The sequence below is a fragment of the Leptodactylus fuscus genome, chromosome 2, assembly GCF_031893055.1.
Source record: "Leptodactylus fuscus isolate aLepFus1 chromosome 2, aLepFus1.hap2, whole genome shotgun sequence".
Lineage (NCBI taxonomy): Eukaryota > Metazoa > Chordata > Amphibia > Anura > Leptodactylidae > Leptodactylus > Leptodactylus fuscus.
The window spans coordinates 39,260,993-39,281,380 of NC_134266.1; the positions used below are offsets into that span (position 1 = coordinate 39,260,993).

The following is a 20,388-nucleotide window of genomic DNA, read 5'->3' on the forward strand; positions in this document are numbered from 1 at the left end:
ATGAATTCTTTTTATAAATAGAATATTTCCATGATTGGGTTCATTTCTAGTGAAGCAATGAGACAGCGGAGACGCGATTCCTGAGCAATAAGTAGATCAGACTTTATTGCATTGAATTGTTCTAGCATATAGCAGAGTAAGAGTTCAGCTGAGACCTCACCAGTATATAGCAGAACACCAGCTAGGATTTACTGGGATGCAAATAGAGAATATTTTTTTGGCATTTAAAAAGACTATCCAAGAAATAATTTTTACCTGGTTTTGGTGAGGTCCTGTCAGTGTTGCATACTGGGTTTCATGGTTACATGATTGGAACTGGCACCAAAGTTAATCTACCTGTTCAATAGTCACAGGTAAGTTACCTGTATGGGGCTGGATTTACTACTACACCAACAGTACAGGTAATACTAGTGAATACAGAAGAGGCTGATCGATTCGGGTACTGGATCTGGTTCTGATCCCAGCACCCTGAATTGGAACCAACCCGGAAACCTTATGTGCAACACTGACAGAATCCGGCCCGGAAAGAAGCAAAATTTAGTCCCTGGATAGCCCCTTCAATTTTTTTTTTATGAAGGGAGTCGGTTCTTATTGAAAATTAAAGAAGAAGAAGATACAAAGGTGAACGTTTCCCGAAAAGCATCGGTTTTTGACTCTATACAGGGGACATAATAATTGTTTGGATACATATGTAACCCACCTGTACCTCTTGTGGGGTGACAGAGGCAGCATGGTTGTTTGTGTCACATAAAAAAGGTTTTCCAAGGCATGCAGAAATAAAAGCAGAAATTTTAGGGCATCTAAACAGAGCACTCTCACAAAAGTTCAAATTTTAGTTTTTAAAGGGGTTGTCTCACCTTCTTGGAATTAAGTCAGGCCCAGAAACTGTCAGATGTTGCTTGGTTATCATCCATACAATGCATGGACACACTGGGTCTTTCCCAGAGTTTCTGATACTCAACAACCCTCTACTCATTGAGTCCTGCCCCGGCGAGACAACCCCTTTAACAACAGTTTTTTATATATATATATATATATATATATATATATATATATATATATAATTTCTCACTATCTCCTAGGAGTCCTGTCAGGTTTTTTTTGTGTTTTTTAGCCCAGGTTCACATGGGGTATTTTGGACCGGAAGCTGAGGCGGAGGCCGCTTCAGGTTCTGGTCCAAAATACGGGTAGCTGCGAATGGACATCAGTGTGGTGCAGCGGCATCCAGTTGCACACTCTGCTCTGGATTAGGCCCAAATGAATGGGCCTAGTCCGGAGGGTCTTCAGGCGGACTCGCGAGGCGACTCCGCCTGAAGAATGAGTATGTCCGTTCTTTTTTTCGGAAGCCGGAATAAACAGCTCCTGGAAAAAACAACTGGCCGGCTCCCATTGATTTCAATGGGAGACGTCTTTTTGGTCAGGATTTTGAGGCGGATACCGCCTCAAAATCCTGACCAAAATACCCCTTTGTGAACTTGGCCTTACTCAGAATTCCTGCTCCAAGAATATGCATTATAAACCATATTTTTCCCAGAGCGCAGCAGAAATCACCCGACCGGTTTGCTTTAAGCAGAAAAGTTAGCAATTGGGTTCCATGATGCCAGAGCCTTATCCCATTGTTTAGAAGCAAGCATTGCCTCTGCAAACAGCTTGGTAAGCTCATACTCCGCAAAATCATTTAAAGCACTTGTTAGGACGAGAAGTATACACATTAACTTTACAAGTTAGCTTTTGTACTCATGATAATAGATACTTTGGTTACATTCATGTCATCTGCCTCAATCTGGTCCTCTCCAGCTATAAAACAGATTCACACAATTGGTGAACAGCGAGTGCCTATTGTACAAGGTTTGTATTCAGATTTATATAAACTTGGAAAAAATTGGCGGCATTTATTAAACTGGCAGCAAAGTTTGGAGATGAATTTTTTTTTTTGGCATTAAAGGGCAGAGATATTCTCAGGGACATTATCACAATCCAGAATTCATTGTCAGGCGAATTAATAAAGTTGCAACAGTCAGAAACCCTATGGGATACACAGAGCTTAACGGGAGAGATCTTTGGGATTCATTACTTTGCCAATGAACAGAAGAGCACCATTGCTATCAGAACGGAGTACAAACAGGTATGGGTGGTTCAGGTGAAACTCCAGGGGGAAATGGTGGCGAGTTTTGGGGTCCACTCTTGGTGGACTTTCTGCTCCGTCTTCATTCAGTTCCAGCATTGCCTTGTGCATAACATGTGTGAGCTTCAATGACTTGGAAGAGATCTTAGTGAAGTCAGGACTTGAGAAGAGAGTCTGAAGTTCTGAAATAACAATATGAATTGTATGAAGGGAAGCCATTTTTATACAAGACATACATGGTAATTTTACATTTCACAACCCTAAGTAACGCCTATGTGTCACCACTACTACATATCTACAGTCCTATGAAAAAGTTTGGGCACCCCTATTAATCTTAATCATTTTTAGTTCTAAATATTTTGGTGTTTGCAACAGCCATTTCAGTTTGATATATCTAATAACTGTTGGACACAGTAATATTTCAGGATTGAAATGAAGTTTATTGTACTAACAGAAAATGTGCAATATGCATTAAACCAAATATTTGACCGGTGCAAAAGTATGGGCACCTCAACAGAAAAGTGACATTAATATTTAGTAGATCCTCCTTTTGCAAAGATAACAGCCTCTAGTCGCTTCCTGTAGCTTTTAATCAGTTCCTGGATCCTGGATGAAGGTATTTTGGACCATTCCTCTTTACAAAACAATTCAAGTTCAGTTAAGTTTGATGGTCGCTGAGCATGGACAGCCCACTTCAAATCATCCCACAGATGTTCAATGATATTCAGGTCTGGGGACTGGGATGGCCATTCCAGAACATTGTAATTGTTCCTCTGCATTAATGCCTGAGGATTTGGAGCGGTGTTTTGGATCATTGTCTTGCTGAAATATCCATCCCCGGAGTAACTTCAACTTCGTCACTGATTCTTGAACATTATTCTCAAGAATCTGCTGATACTGAGTGGAATCCATGCGACCCTCAAGAAAGATTCCCGGTGCCGGCATTGGCCATAAAGCCCCAAAGCATGATGGAACCTCCACCAAATTTTACAGTGGGTAGCAAGTGTTTTTCTTGGAATACTGTTTTTTTTTGGACGCCATGCATACCGCCTTTTTGTATGACCAAACAACTCAATCTGTTTCATCAGTCCACAGGACCTTCTTCCAAAATGAAGCTGGCTTGTCCAAATGTGCTTTTTCATACCTCAAGCGACTCTGTTTGTGGCGTGCTTGCAGAAACGGCTTCTTTCTCATCACTCTCCCATACAGCTTCTCCTTGTGCACAGTGCGCTGTATTGCTGACTGATGCACAGTGACACCATCTGCAGCAAGATGATGCTGCAGCTCTTTGGAGGTGGTCTGTGGATTGTCCTTGACTGTTCTCACCATTCTTCTTCTCTGCCTTTCTGATATTTTTCTTGGCCTGCCACTTCTGGGCTTAACAAGAACTGTCCCTGTGGTCTTCCATTTCCTTATTATGTTCCTCACAGTGGAAACTGACAAGTTAAATCTCTGAGACAACTTTTTGTATCCTTCCCCTGAACAACTATGTTGAACAATCTTTGTTTTCAGATCATTTGAGAGCGGGCTGTTCATGCTCAGCGACCATCAAACTTAACTGAGCTTGAATTGTTTTGTAAAGAGGAATGGTCCAAAATACCTTCATCCAGGATCCAGGAACTGATTAAAAGCTACAGGAAGCGACTAGAGGCTGTTATCTTTGCAAAAGGAGGATCTACTAAATATTAATGTCACTTTTCTGTTGAGGTGCCCATACTTTTGCACCGGTCAAATTTTGGTTTAATGCATATTGCACATTTTCTGTTAGTACAATAATCCTCATTTCAATCCTGAAATATTACTGTGTCCATCAGTTATTAGATATATCAAACTGAAATGGCAATGGCTGCTGCAAACACCAAAATATTTAGAACTAAAAATGATTAAGATTAATAGGGGGTGCCCAAACTTTTTCATAGGACTGTATGTGAAGGCATTAACAAAGAGATCTAAATGCTTATAAAAAGTATGGGATGAGTTTATGAAGGATCTAAGGATCAGGATCTACCAGATGGAGGCTTATGGGAACGGTGAAATGTCTTTATAACTAGTCATTAATATAGTTGCCTGGACCTTGAGAACCATCCGTATCCAAGCCTTCATACTGCCAGCTGTCTATAAACTTTAGATAGCTGTTGGCCAAATGAGATGGTAGATGTTTATCACAACCCCACACACATAGACGTGTTTAGCCAAGTGTGCATGTGTTCTTAATATGTAGAGAGGAATAAGCCACTGCCAGACACCTTTCCTTTTAAGAACAAAAGAATCGGGAATGTTGAACCGCAACATCTCCAACCCATCTTTCACTCACCTTCTGCCAATAAACATTAAATTATCAACCAATTCTGCTAAAATCGCCAGGTTGGGCCAACATTCCTATACCGTGTATGTATCGCTAGGACCATCACATGTGTTTCTGAGCAATAAGATTCGGTAATCACTAAGGAGACTACACTGTGGGGTTCATGTTATTTCTCAGTAATAGAAAAAAAATGTGATTTCTAATTTTATCAGCTAAAGTAAATCTGTTTTCTATCAGTTTCTATTAATATTCCTCAGATGTATTATGGCCGGGGGCCCCACGTGGCGTTTTACAGTCTCTGCAAAGTGGATGGGATTCTATCAAATCCCATCCACACATTGCAGAAAAATGCCCAGAAATGGTGTAATCTCAAAGGTACCAGAAATGGTATAAGGTAGCGCAGTTTGCCCTATAAACGATAAGCTGTCGTATAGATGTGGGCGACATCAGCATTCCTGTTTTATCAAACATCTACTGCTGTCTTATTGTTATTAAGTTATTGTTTTGTTTTTTTAATATCATGTAATAATGCTCTTTGGCGTGCATACATAGATTCCTATATAACATCCTTCATCTATACGGTAGGTGCTCTATGGCGTAGACCAATACCTTCTCCTAGGGTGCATCACGGTACAGGATACATTACATACCGTGTTTCAGTAACTGTTTATTGTTTTCATTGTTATTTTAATTGTTTTTCATATAAGTAGATTTTGCTAAGAGTATACAACGTGGAAATAATTCTCAGGGCTCGTTCACATCTGCGCCCGGTCTCCGTTCTGCAGGTTTCCGTTTCCTGCACAAAACAGAGGCAGGAGACAGAAACCTGCAGGACTCTTTCATACCTATTCATTTGAATGGGTTTGAAAGATGTTCGGCCGTGAGCGGCGGTGAGCGTTTTATGCTCTCCGCCGCGAAACCAGTTTATTTAAATCGGACACAGAGTCGGACATGCAGTACTCTGTGTCCGATTTTAAAAAAAACGGTTTCGCGGCGGAGAGCATAAAACGCTCAGCGGCGCACACGGCCGGACCCACTCTGACAGCTTTCCGTCTTCTGCATGCAGAAGACAGAAAGCTGAGAACGGAAACCTGAACGCTAGTGTGTACCTAGCGTCATTCTGTCTCCTTCATGCTAGGTAGGTACATATAGTGCAGTGTGGTTGGTATATTGCTACAAGCTCATCACATCTAAATGTTTTCGGTCCAATGCCATCCAAAATATACCACATGCCAAACTGAGGGCGGGTTCACACCTGCGCCTGGTCTCCACTTTGCAGGTTTCCGTTTCCTGCTTGAGAAACTGGATGGGAGACAGAAACTGGCAGGCAATTTTTAAACCCATTCATTTGAATGGGTTTGCAAAGTGTCCGCCTGTGATCGTCTTCTGGTCTTTGCGGCGAAACCATTTTTTTTTTTTTTAACCAGACACAAAGTCGGACATGCAGGACTTTGTGTCTGGTTAAAAAAAAAAAAAAAACGGTTTCACCGTGGAGACCAGAAGACGCTCACGGGCACTCATGGCCATACACTGAATGCCAGGTTTCTGTCTCCTGTCAGCAGAAGACAGAAACCCACAAAGCGGAGATCGGGCACTGGTGTGAACCCACCCTTACAGCAGTTTTCATGCGTAAGCAATAAACGAAATCTACTCCAGCTTCTCATTGGAATAGAATTCCATTTCTGTCCCACAGTCCTACTGGGATACGATAGGTCACAAGTATTAATAGTTGTGTGTCTGACACCAGAGGATCACACATTAACATTGGCTTGTAAAACTGAACGTACCCCATAGTTTACAATATAATTTTTATATAAATTATATTGCATATAATTTACTGTGGTACCGAGGTAACACATTTCTATAGTATTTCCATGTGCAGAATTGTGTGAGAGCTTATTTATTGTGGGACAAGCTGTAGTTTTTATTGGCACCATTTTGGGGTACAAAATTTTACAAAAACTTTTTGATAATTTTCAAGCAATTTTGCCTTTTTTTTTTTTTTACAGTGTTCATCACGCAGGATAAATAATGTATAATTTTGGGTGCAGTGATATGAATTAAGTTGTTTTTTCTTTTTTTTTTACATTTTTTATATGGAAAATGGACAAAGGATTAATTTATACTTTATTATACATAAATTTTTAAATGTTTTTGAAAACTTTAACTGAACATTTTTTTCAGGACATGATTCAGTATTGCAGTGAATTATGTTTGTGGCATCTCTCCATGAAATGAAGAGGCCATGGTGCTTGTCCAAGCTTCTGGTCAGTGGGTGACTACCTTAAAATCCTGGTGATGCTGCTGGTTCTAGTTAGTAGACTCGTGACTGGCACAGAATTTGCCACTGTCTTATAGTAAGTATAATATGGACCTTATTATAGCAATGTGAATTCTGCCTTGGGGTATACTCATGTGTGGCAAATGTGTTGGATACATTTCTGCAAGTGTCCCATTCATCTACATGGGGCTTGCAAAATTCATGCACATAATGGTAAGCCCGTTGCACATGACTGTATGTTATCTGGATTCTTTCTGGATAGAATACTGACCCATTCTTTTCTGTGGGCCGTACACACAAATTATTCAGTATTGTGTGCAGGCTGACAACTCGGGCCGCAATATATGGAGGAAGTCCTATTCCTGTCCAATTTTGGGGATCCTATTTATTGAATGAATGGGGCCATGGAAACATGGTCAGTGTATGGGTGGCACTTAGATTACATCTTTGCACTGGCCGTGCTGTTCATGTGCAACCCACCTAAGAGAGACCCTGGAGCTCGCCACCAGAAGATCTTATGATTAGGGGTGTAGCTATATGGGTTGCAGTGGTAGCAGTTTCTACTGGACCCTAAAGGGGCTCCAAAAGTAACTCTAATTTAAAAAAAATATTCTACTCTTCTAAAGGGCATAAGGTAGGGTAAGGTTTGCATTGAGGCCCAGGAGCTTCAGTTATGCCTCTGCTTATGATGGTAGATTCAATGAAGCTCTCACATATAAGGGTAAGTTCACACAGGGTTTTTTGGATCAGAGGCCGACTCAGGTTCCGATCCAAAAACCGGGTAGCTGCAACTGAAAGCCGGTGCACTGCACTGGCATCCAGCCGCGCACTCTGCTCCGGATTAGGCCGAATGAATGGGCCTAGTCCGGAGAAGGGAGTGTCTTCAGGCCGAACTGCGAGGCGACTCTGCCTGAAGAATGAGCATGTCACTTCTTTTTTCCGGGAACTGGAAGAAACGGCTCCCGGAAAAAAGAACTGAGCGGCTCCCATTGATTTTAATGGGAGCCGTCTTTTTGGTCAGGGTTTTGAGGCGGATACAGCAAAAAACTCGTTGTGAACTTCCCCTTATGCATGTTACCTGAGTAGCACATTTTTATTATGCCAGTAAAGGTTTTCAGTTTAATGACCATTAACATAAAGCTGAAATACAAAGTAACATGTACAACATAACATAGTAAATACAAAGGGAAATGAAGACTTACTCATCTCCTGAAGTGTTCCCCCAAGATCTGCTGCGTACTCCACCTTCAGCTTTGGTACGCTCAGTGTTATGGTGACTGACTGCAACGCCCGGTCTATGTCATGTACAAACTCAGATGTCAGACCTTCTTCAATTAAAGTCAGGTTCTGGGTGACTGTGAGAGGGAGGAAAAACATGATGCTGACGCCTCCCGTCAACGGCAGCTGGACAATCTATAAAAACATAAATGGTGTTACTTATACAGACGCTGGTACACTGACAGTATAAAGATGTTGGCTACTATTGCTGCCCTGACCTACAGAATTGTGTGTAACAAGTGCACAATCGGAGTGTTATTTTGCACGGATTGCACTCTGTTTCAACGATTGATGATTTCAACGGGAAACTTGGATGAGTGAAAACAGTTCTTGCTAACCTAAAAAATGTAAACCCAATTTGCTTTAAAAGCAATTACCTGCAGACCCCTTGGGGTCTGGCTAGTTTCCACCTGAAAAATGCAGTTTTTATAAGCAGAAAAAAGGGGTAACAGAATCCCAAGTGCAGATGCAAACTAAGGGTCTATTCACACGGAGCAAACGTGCGCTCATTTTGGTGTGTATTTTTACACATGTAAAAAAAGGCGACGCGTTTTATGGCGCATTTTTGTCGCGTTTTCGGACATGTTTTTTACGCCTGTAATTGGCAAAATACGCGTCACAATACACGCCCAAAAACGCGATGCATAAAACATCTCCCGTTGAAAAGCATTGATTTTAACTCGTGTATTTTTTACACGCGTATATGCACACAAAGAAAAGTCAATGGGAGTCTTTATTTCCAGAGTGTATTCTTTACACGTGTATTGTACCAAAATGAACGCACATTTACTCCATGTGAATGGACCCTAAGATGGAAATGGAGTGGTGTAAAGCATGCTGCCGTTGGACTCTGGGATATTGGATAGTGGTTGTGCTTGAGACTGAGCTTTATCATAGCCTTGTGATCAATAGACAGCTTGACAAGCTAATCAGAACGGATGTTGGGTGTCAAATAATCTGAAATTTATTTATTTATTTATTATGCTTACTTGTATAGCGCCATCATATTCTACAGCGCTTTACAGACATCGTTAGTCACTGTCCCATATAGGGCTCATAATCTACATTCCCTATCAGTATGTGAGAACAAACCGAAGTACCTGGAGGAAACCCACGAAAACACAAGGAGAACATTCAAACTCCTTGCAGATGTTGTCCTTGGCAGGATTCAAACCCAGGACCCCAGCGCTACAGTGCTAACCTCTGTGCCACTGTGCTGCCCATATTGATATTGATGCTGTATCTGAAGGTTAGCCCATCAATACTATGGCCTTAGAAAAAAATCCTTTAGGCTAAGCCCCACATAACAAGCCGCAGTGAAAAATCGCTGCGGGAAAAACTGCTGCAGAAAGGCTTCTTAGTTTTTCTTGCAGCACGATTTACAGAAGATCCAAAGAGTTTTTTTCTCCAGACTTTGTTTCAGTTATATCTTTATGAAACAATTGCTAGCCTTTCCGTAGGTATAATTGGCATGCTGTGATTTACAATAACACAACGGTTTTGGAAAGTGCAGGATGCTATTGACTCCTAGTACATCTCGTCTCAGCATATGTGTGTCTACTTCTGTAATATATTACTGTGTATTATCCTGTATCTGTATTACTATGCTGCTGTAACATACTGAAATTTCCCCACTGTGGGTCTATCAAAGGGTTATCTTATCTTATTTTTCCTTATCATATGTGCGGATATGCAATGTGTGGATGGGATTAGCCACTTTGCAGGCACTGTAAATGCTGCGGCCAAATTGTGGTGTTTATGCTACGTGGTCTGGTGTTACTACCAGTAGAGATGAGCGAGTACTGTTCGGATCAGCCGATCCGAACAGCACGCTCGAATAGAAATGAATGGACGTAGCCTGCACGCGGGGGGTTAAGCGGCCGGCGTCAAAGCGGAAGTACCAGGTGCATCCATTCATTTCTATGGTGCGTGCTGTTCGGATCGGCTGATCCAAACAGTACTCGCTCATCTCTAACTTCCAGATACCTTGGTCAAGCTTTTGTCTTAACATTTTGCTACCTTGTATCTATAAATCTGCTGCTTTCTTTAGTAGATGCCGTCAGCCATAGCACACAATACTTTTTGCCATCTATTTGGACTGCGGTACCAACCTGTCTCCATATTACGCTGGTATCATGCTAGTCTGCTTTACAACTAGACAACCCCTTTAAGACCACTGGGAAGAACATTACGTGCAAGAACTAGTCTTCCTGTGTTAAAGTTGTACAGAAGGCAATTTGTGTCACATTAGGTAAGTTGCATTATGCATTGTTTCTCATAAAGTCAATTTACATTATACTTAGTTTTTATGGTTCCCAGGAAATTTTTAACATGTGCTAATATATTTTTTCACATGTTTTGTGCTTTGACAACCACGCAGTGTCTTGTTATTTACTGCACAGTGGATGCAGAATAAAAGCCTACAAAATATTTTGCACACCCGCTGGCTGTATGAAATGATTCCGTACAAAAATGAAATATTGGGTACATTTTTTGTTCTGCATAAATAGCTGCCGAGAGAATTACTTCCTAGAACATATTTTGGTAATTATCATTTGATTACTAGAAATATAGAATCGTTTATTCTTCAGTAAATGTGAATAAATAGTGTTTTAGTTCTCATATGCCTCCAAGCAGTCTGTTCACATACACCAAGGAGATGCTTGAGAATTGCTGATCTGAAGAGTGTTACTTCTCCATGTGATAGTGTTTTAATCAGTTAATGCAACGCCGGCATAAAATAACAAGTGTCAAATTGTTCTGGAGACAAAGTGACAGAAGGATTCTAGAACATTTCTCCGGTCGCTGTATTCCTATTCTTATGCTAAAGGCAAGGTATATCGCATTTACCAGTGAGAGGAGACTTGCTGTTTCGGAAAAACTGGCAAGTAGACTATTGTATGTGGAACGCTTCTATGTGCGTGTTTGTTGCTTTACTCCGTGATAGTCAGTCATTAGGTAGTCTTCAGACACAAAGAGGTTTGGGGGGTTTTTTGGCAAAAAGCTACTGCAGTTTTTAATGCAGTTTTATGAGCCAAAGACAAAAGTGGATGGAGCTGAAAGGACAAATGTAAGAACTTTCTATGCATTCCATTTCTTTAAAAGGAAATTCCAGTTCCTTGCAGAGGTGATTCTACAATTTACAAATATGTCCCTGTTAGGGGTGTTCACACTGCGACCACTGCACGCCCCGGGGTTTCTGTCCTAAACTCCGGGGAAACTGAACAGGGGACGGCTTTAATCAAAGCAATAGCAATTCCCCAAAATGTTATAACTGAAAGGTACACCTGGCCCCGCAAAAAAAACACCCTATACATATAGAAAAAAAAAATTTCAATGGGTTCCGTTTAACGCGCGTAAGGCAATGAAATCAATGGGTTAAAAAGCCTCCCATTGATTTCAATGCATGTGTAAGACGGAACCCATTGAAGTCAATGAGATTCTGTTTTAAAGCAATCACTCTGACACGTGTTTACGTGTTAGAATGAGCGCCGCGTTACTCCATGGGAATGGGGACTAACTGGACAGTGGATGAGGCTCATACTAATAAATAATGACTGAGCCAGAGATCTGTCTTCTAGGCTAAGGCCCTACATAATGAGTCACAGCCAAAAAGCGCTATAGTAAAGGCACATCACGTTTTTCTTTTCCATAAAGCTTTTCACAGGAAGTCTGCAGAGTTTTCCTCTGGGAACTTTCTTTTTTTTTTTTTTTTTTTTTTCTTTTTTTAATGTAGATTGTGAGCCCCACATAGCGCTCACAATGTACATTTTTCCCTATCAGTATGTCTTTGGAATATGGGATAGAAATCCATTCAAACACGTGGAGAACATACAAACTCCTTGCAGATGGTTTTATGCTCTTGGCGGGATTTGAACACCAGGACTCCAGCGCTGCAAAGCTGCAGTGCTAACCACTGAGCCACCGTGTGGCCCCCTCTCTGGGAACTTTCTGTCCCTATTATACCTTTAAGGAAACCGCCAGCATTTCCATAGGTATAACTGACATGCTATGATTTACAAAAACGTGATGGTTTTTGAAATCGTAGCATTTCCACTGCAGATTTTTTTCTGCAATGTGTGAAGGGGATTAGTCCGAATCCCATCCACCTTGGAGGTGCTGTAATACGTGACGTTTATATGCTACGTATGGGGGCCCTGTCCTTAGGCTGTGCTCATATGATGCACTTTTGCAACAAACTTGTAAAACACATGTTTGTTTGTTTTTTAAAAAAGATATGTTTTGCCTATTAATCACTTATCCTTGCATTGCCTATTTTATTGCATTTTTTCCCAAAGAATAAAAAACGCATCAAAAATGCTTTGTGTGAATGCAACCCTAGGGGCTGACTGATATAATTACCCGATCTCTACATTATTGAGCCGGTGTGTGAAAAGGTCAGATAAGACCTACAGCACCTGCAAATTGAAATCTGACTTATTTGCAGAAATGCCAAATACTGTATAACTGCCTATAACTTTTGGCCAACCTAATGATATCTCAATAAAGCGAATAGAAACGGCTCTATCAAGGCCGGAACTTTCCTAGCGATTCCACCCTTGGTTTGTGTGTGCATGCCGCAGTTGTTTGGCAGCTTGTCTCCTCATTTTATGCGGCCAGTCATCATCACAAGGTACTAGGGGGAGATCCTGAAGGACATGAGACAAGCGTCTAGTCTGGTGTACTCATTAATTGGAAGCTAACAACATGATTTAAGGAGGAAAGAAGCTGAAGCAGCGTAAGGACTTGGCGTATTACTCCCTGATGGATTTCTAAAAGATAGAGAAGGTACTTTTCTCACCTTGCAGTTAAAATCGGAGTCGAGGCCGTATCTCGCGGGGAGATTGTTGGCGGACATCATTGGAACTGAAACAGATGTCTGCTCATCTGTGTGGAAATCACGAAAGGCGGTTTCACGAGGGTTAAATTTGTGAATCCACTGACCTGTTGTGAATTTCAAGAAATGTCATAAAGATTCTCATCCGACAAAGAACAACAAGCACAAAGTTTATGAGAGGTGAAGAAGTGGTTAACATGGTAACATGGCTTAAAAAGAATAAAAATCTAAACAGCCATGCGTAGTAATAAGAAGACAATCCAAAAAAAACCTGGTATAAACAACATAAGGAATTTTACTAAAAGCATCAAATCCCGATGATGGCTATAGGGTAACCACTCCATTCTAACAGACAATGGGGTTGCTGTATTGTACCCATATTTATAACTGGATGTAACACTGAAGCAAACTGGCTGAACCCGAGATGTTAAGGCGGAGCCCACGTTGCAGAAATGCTGCTGTTTTTTTTGTTGTTGCAGATTTTGCTGCGTTTATTTGGAGCCAAAGCCAAGAATGGCTACAAAAGGAATGGGAAATATATAGGAAGTTCTTAGACTTCTCCTTTCTGCTCAATCCACTCCTGGCTTTGGCTAAACAAAAAAAGAAAAAGCAAAATCCCATTCACATGAATTAATTTTAAGGCAGCCGTGTGAAAAAAAAAAAATCGCCATGACCCAACCATGAACATTGTTTGTGGAAATAAGAGCCCCCTCCTGAAATGGGGTGTGCAGGAAAACGTTTTTTTGCTAGGAGGTCGGAGAATGTGAAAAAAAAACCCCCCAAAAAACACATACCTGTCCCCGGTGCTCCTGTGTCTCCCACCAGAGTCTGGCCCCACTGCTGCAGGGGTCTTGTTCCGGCAATGGTCCTTGCCTCATGTGACGAATCAAGAGCCTCTGCTGCCCTGGTTCCTTTCTTTACTCCGCTGGCTGGTCACATGGGGCAAGGACTTCTTCCAGAAGAAGCCCCAGGGCGCCACTGGACCGGACCACACTGAGAGACAACGGAGCACTAGGGACAGATGAGTATGGTTTGTTTTGGGGGTTTGGTTTTTTTTTTACCTTACCTGGCCTTCTTGTCAAAAACAGTTTATCCTGTACAACCCCTTTATGAAGACATAGTGCCCCTTCTGTCCTTCAGCTCCCCTGGCTGTTACTGATAGAACCAACCAACTGTAGTCCTGCATTTCCATTAAAAAAATAAATAAAAAATAATATACATATTTTACATGCTGATTTTGTTATGGATTGCAGTCTCATCCACTTTACTGCAAAGGATTTGGATATAAAATGCAGTCCAGGTCTCCACATTGTGGAACACAGCTAAAGAACGCAGCTGGAAAAAAAAAACGCAATTTTTATGCAATGTGTGCATGGGATTGGCCAGAATTTCATTGACTTTGCTGGTACTTGTTGTTTTGTTTTTTTCTTCCGTATTTCCACAATATAGGGCCTTAGCCTAAACTTGTTCTGCAAGGGGTGTTTTAACCCTGTAAACCCCTCCTTGTTTATGTTTCTGGAAGAATCAAAATGGATATGATAACTTGATTTATTCTCAACATGAAGGACACAGTCCAAGGCTTTTGTGATGGAAATCATCTGTCATACTAACGGCATCTGACATCCACATTGGCAATGCTGTTTTGCTTTTACAATTCTGTGCTTGGTCACATCTTTTTACATTTACCTTTAAAATATGCGGCTCCAAGCAGGAGGACACTGACGCCTGAAAGAGCTTCCTTGAAGAACCTCACTACTTTGCCATCGGTTCTCTTCTGCACAAAATCATTGGCTTCCGTCAGATCAAGACGATTATTTCCCGACAAGACTCTGGGTTTATTCCCATAAAATTTCTCCAATTGATTCACAAAATCTATACGCATCTTCAACCCTGAAAAACAGAATACAGTTCATCCACCTGCACATGGGCAATGTACATTGTAAGATTACGCAGCCATCATCGGTAGAAACTAAAGCTTTATTATTGGGTCCATCCTGTGTATGGCAGTTGTATGGGGGGACACAATAATTCCATACTATGGACCTGTATTATAGACGATAGAAGTAACATCATACAGACTTCATTGCAAAAAGTTATTTGACTAGGTGATGGCTCAGCATTTCATCCACAAACTAGAGGCAGTAAGGTCCCATAGATGAGTGTCCGTGAGCCATTGATTGAGAGACTATACCTGGTATTAATCCCAGCGTCATTGCTAAACAAAGGCCTCTTGGAAGGTCGGGCATGAGGCTAAAGGGAGCAGCCATTATTGGGTTGTTTCACTGGAATCCTGTCTTAAGACGGGCTTGCACATTCCAGTGAGCGCCCTCTATTGGTTTGCAACAATGAGGCAGCAACTGTCTTCCTAATTACATCATGGAAGGCAGATTTGCATATTCTTCCCATAGTTCCTTGCAAAGTGGAGTGCTAAAGGCTTAACAAGTCTCCACACACCTATATGGTGGTCTCTCCCTAAGGAGTGACAATATTCCCCAAAACGTGAGCCATTAGTGAGGGGGATGGGGAAAGCTGGAGGGGGGATGTGATATAATGGTGCTGATGTAATTATAATGTTGCATTCACTTGTAGGATCTAGTATTATAGAGTTTACCATACTGCCTGCAGGACAATCACACATAGTTTAGTGTCAGGCTATGGAAATGAAATAACAGCTTACTTCGCTCCAGTATGACTCGGGTTACGCTTTTCAGCCCTTTTGGGTCTGAAGAAAGGCTTGTAAGTAACTCTTTATAAGTGGCATGGACGTCTGCATTGTTAAGCAGGTCGTAGTATAGAGAACGATGTATTAAGGATTCAGTCCGCTGACCACCACCTGAAAAGAACAAAAAAACGGTTTACATAAGTAGAATTATTGTTTTATCCCTATAGTCCAATTCTTTTATTCTCAATGGAACTAAGCTGCCACTAGAGGTATCTACCAGTGACTTACTCCCCATTTATAACACCTACAGACTCAGGCGGGGTTCACACCTGCATTAGATTCTCCGTAAGAGACTCTGCTGTAGAATCTTCTTAAGGGTAAGTTCAGACAGGGTAGCCGCATCTGAAAGCCGCTGCACTTCATTGGCATCCAGCCGCGCACTCCACTCCGGATTAGGCCCAATGAATAGACCTAGTCGGGAGTAAGGGAGTGTCTTCATGCCGAATTGCGAGGCGAAACGGCCTGAAGAATGAACACTTCCTGAGCGGCTCCCATTGATTTCAATGGCAACTGTCTTTTTGGTCAGGATTTTGAGCCGGACACGGCCTCAAAATCCTGACCAAAAATCTCTGTGTGATCTTACCCTCAAATTGGTGGTGAGAAAACTCCTGTAAGGAGGACTTATCTCTCCAGCTTTATATTGAAACTGAGTGGAAACCCATTATAGTCTAAAGGGGTTTGCAGGTAACCAATTTTTATGGGGATAGGGTCTCCTTCTTTCAGGTCCCCATGCGGACCTAAACGACGGAGGCTCCCGTCAGTTGAGTTGAGTTTGTATGTGTTGGGAGAGTCAATAGCTATTAAAGGACTATGGGAACCTTTGGATACAATCTATAAGATTGATAACCACTGTTTTGCCATTCATGGGTCTGGAAAATCTTGGTGACACATCATGTTAGGCCCTAAAATATCAACCTTCTTAGAGATTTACATAGTGTGAAGGAGGATTGCTAAGGTAAATGCAACGGTAATATACCTTGTTTTATATACCACAAAGCCCAGTGAATGGCAGCCATATTGGTTGTCACTTGGCTTTTACAAAACTAAAGATAAAACATTTTCACAGATCACTAAGAACACCCCCCCATCCCAATGATGCCCTTTTGCCTAACTATGCAAAATATAAGACCTCACCCAAGGAAATGCTGGAAAGGGCTGTAGCAATAGTCAATGGTGACATAAAAAGGTTGGTGTTTGGAAACTTGGCGGCCTGAGCACGGTAAAGATCATAGGCAAAGTTGGATGCAGAAGAAGCAAGCTTATTGACTGGAGTCTTGTAGAATGGATCCTCTTCCTCTTCTACTACAACAGTGGAGACCTAAGGAATAAGATCATACATCAGTCAGCATCTTAAATAGCATTCAGTTCAGCAATAACATATCTTTGGCCCATACTGTATACAACATGTACACAAAATATCAACGACAAGTAAAAGCCATCTATTCAGCCTTGATGTTTTTTTTTATCGTCATGTAATTCTTATGTGGATCCATAGCACATCAAGCTGAACATCCACAGCAAATGGATGAAAATTTCAATGTCAGCCTCATATTTTTGCCACTGATCTTGTAGTCAGATACTGAAGGCTTATCAAAGGCAAGCTATCAAAAAAGCCTGAAAAGCCTCTTTAAGGGCTCCTTCCCACGGAGTTACGCTGCGCTCATTCTGACACGTATACACGAGTCAGAGTGAGCGCTGCAAAACAGAATCCCATTGACTTCAATGGGTTCCGTTTAACGCGCGTAACACATTGAAATCAATGGGATTCTGTTTTGCAGCGCTCACTCTGACTCGTGTATACGTGTCAGAATGAGCGCAGCGTAACTCCGTGGGAAGGAGCGATTATAGGACACAAGCTGCTGTGTACCCCTGTTCTAGAACTGCTTGACATCTCTAGGTCAGTCAGGATTTTTTTTAGAGGATTCAGTCAGGATCATTTTTCATACATACAACAAATGATCATCAACCTTATGTTTTTGTTTTGTTTTTTTAACTTTAGGTGGACATATATAAACTATGGCAAAAACCAATCCTATCTGGTCAGCATTGCAAATGTATGGCGGTAGACAAAGATATTTAAAGAAGACCTTTAACCACCTCCAACAGATCTGGCTTTTTGCATCATTTAATAGTTGCTGCTTCACTGATTCTGATTCAATTGGAATTCTAGTCACCGTTCCTGAGTGTTGTACGTCTTTGGTGGCTGATATGTTATTTAGTCTCTGTACTGTCAGGATGGAGGTGTCAGGCAGGAGCAGACAAGGGGTGTGAGTCTGAGCTCTGACACTGGCTGCCTCTGATTGGTTCTCTGAATTACACCCCCTGCCTGACACCACCCGTCTGATATTACAGAGCTTACATAGCACATTAGGGACCAAGACTAACTGCGCTTGTTACTCAGGAACGGTGGGGACTAGAGACAAAAATTCCAACTACACCAGAATCAGGGGAGCAGCATCTATAAACAGATGCTATGAACTAGAACTAGGTATTACACCCCCTGCCTGACACCGCCCACCTAACATTACAGAGCTTAAACATCACACCAGGCACCAAAACTAATGGCACATGCTCAAGAAAGTTGGAGGCTAGAAAAAAAATCCAACTGCGCTGAATCAGTGGAGCAGAAACTATTAACAGGTGCTAAGTACTTGAATTAGTGGAGGTGGTGAAAGGTCCTCTTTGAGTTTTAGGACACTTTTGGCCACTTCGTGTGTGAGAGGTGGCCGGAGTCTCTGGCTCCTGATCTCTGCCCACCACCCAACCATAGCAGTGAGATGTGCCCCCCTCCTCCTGACAGGACTCGTCCATGGTACTGGGGGGGTGGGCATTCCTCACCGTTCAGTGTCATGGGTGAGTGGTAAGGAGCATCCCCTCTGACAGTACAGAGATATAGACAGTACTGTCAGGAGGGGCGTTCCTCCCGCCCAGCTAGACTGTCAGGAATACCCTTCTGACAGTGAAGAGCTATCGGTAACTGCATTGATACCTCTGCCCCGGGGGCAAATAATGGGTAAGCCGACCGTGTGCTGCATTCAGCACAATGTTGGCTTTCTAGCGGTACATAAAACCGCGTGTGCCCGAGGACATGAAAAGTCCTCTTTAAAGCAGGTATGCATCATAAAGGTATAATGGACAAATACAATTTCTTCTCTCTTTTTTATGACTACATTCTATTCCAAACCTGCATCAGAAAACCTGAACAATTCCTGAAGAATAGCTGGCCGTGAGCGGGCATCCTTGACCATATTTCTCATTTGTAATTCACACATCATAATAATACCAAATCATTAATTGTAAAGCTTTGTGTAATTCAATTCAACCAAGGATATTGCAATAGAAATTTTGACAATAGAAAGTGATCACGTGATCTCTCTCAGGAATGATTAATGCTGGGAACTAATGCTCGCTATTTCTGTTCCTAACATCGCAGCAGCCACATTAGGATTTTCTGTCCATTCTTTCACATTGAATGTCTGCCAGTGAGAAACATAAAAACAATCATTTAGAAAAATTGGAGCAGTTTCAAGTACCGTTCATGTAAATGAAGCGCAGGACTGCCTATCTCCAGACACGGGCCAGATCATGTCATTATATGGTGAGGCTTGTTCACACTGTCAATCACTGAATGCAGAGGGATGTAAAATGTGCAGTTTTATGGTCTTATTCTACCCAAAAAAACGATTCTTAACTGACATCTCCTCCCTTTAACAAGCAGGAGAGTGCCAGGGAGCCTTGTAGTTTGAGACGACTCACACCCACCAGCACTAGAAGAAAAGTCAATCTAGTTTTCCTTTCTTTGTGTTGCCAGTATATGTCTCACCACTGTACCGGGAATGGATTTATTTCCCAGCATGGTTTATAATCTAATATCCTTACCAGCGCCGCACCTCTAATGAGGCAACCTGATGCGACCGTCTCAGGCGGTGCTATGGCGGGGTCACGGGGGGGAGCGGCATTTTTACTGACCTAAGCCAGTCCAGGACAAGCTGTCCTGGACTGGCTTAGCGTCACCATCATGGCAGCCCGGCAGGGGAAGCGAGCGGTTGTTTGGGGCGGCCCTGTGGATGCAGCGCTGCTTTAACCCTCACCTATTAGCAGTAAAGATGAGCGAGTACTGTTCGGATCAGCCGATCTGAACAGCACGCTCCATAGAAATGAATGGATGCACCTGGTACTTCCGCTTTGACGGCGGCCGGCTGCTTAACCCCCCGCATGCCGGCTACGTCCATTCATTTCTATGCGAGCGTGCTGTTCGGATCGGCTGATCCGAACAGTACTCGCTCATCTCTAATTAGCAGCACTGCTCCAGCGGCTGCCCCTCATGCTTAGCAGAGAGCAGGTTGTCTCCCTGCCTGCTCTCGGCATGCTAACGCCGCCACCTCCTCCCCCTCCTCCCTACACACCAGGTGACGTGGCCACGTAATCAGGCACGCACCCGACGTGTGCCTGCGCTCTTACACGGTCTCCAGTCACAAGACCGCTGCGCAGGCTGAAGAACAGAAGCAGGTAAGCTTCTGCTGAAAAAATACAGGGATTTTTCAAGTATTTGTGATGATGATGAAGGGTTGGGGTGCTGGGGAAGGGGGCTTTTGAATGTTTGTCTGGACTTCCTTGGGCTTGAGGACTGTTTTTTTCCCACCCACTTGTAATTCTTGCACTTGAGGGTTAAAAGGAGCATAGCGTCAGTATTTCACGTTTATTTTCTGCACTATACTTTATGTTTTTCATATTCTTTTTTTTATGTAGATTGTGAGCCCCACATAGGGATCACAATGTACATTTTTTTCCCCTATCAGTATGTCTTTGGAATATGGGATGGAAATCCATGCAAACACTG

At 42.2% G+C, this 20,388-nt stretch overlaps 1 protein-coding gene across 1 annotated transcript in view; it reads right to left on the bottom strand.

Moving 5' to 3' along the window:
* Window positions 1-60: 60 nt before the first annotated feature.
* SERPINF1 (serpin family F member 1) overlaps window positions 61-20,388 on the bottom strand; it is a 48,089-nt gene continuing 27,761 nt past the window's right edge. Inside the window, exons 3-8 of the mRNA XM_075263633.1 lie at window positions 16,683-16,866; window positions 15,504-15,659; window positions 14,513-14,716; window positions 12,791-12,933; window positions 7,914-8,124; window positions 61-2,307 (exon numbers count right to left, since the gene is read on the bottom strand). Coding sequence (XP_075119734.1) covers window positions 2,045-2,307; window positions 7,914-8,124; window positions 12,791-12,933; window positions 14,513-14,716; window positions 15,504-15,659; window positions 16,683-16,866 — 1,161 coding nt within the window. The 3' untranslated portion in view covers window positions 61-2,044. The remainder of the gene's footprint in view (window positions 2,308-7,913; window positions 8,125-12,790; window positions 12,934-14,512; window positions 14,717-15,503; window positions 15,660-16,682; window positions 16,867-20,388) is intronic.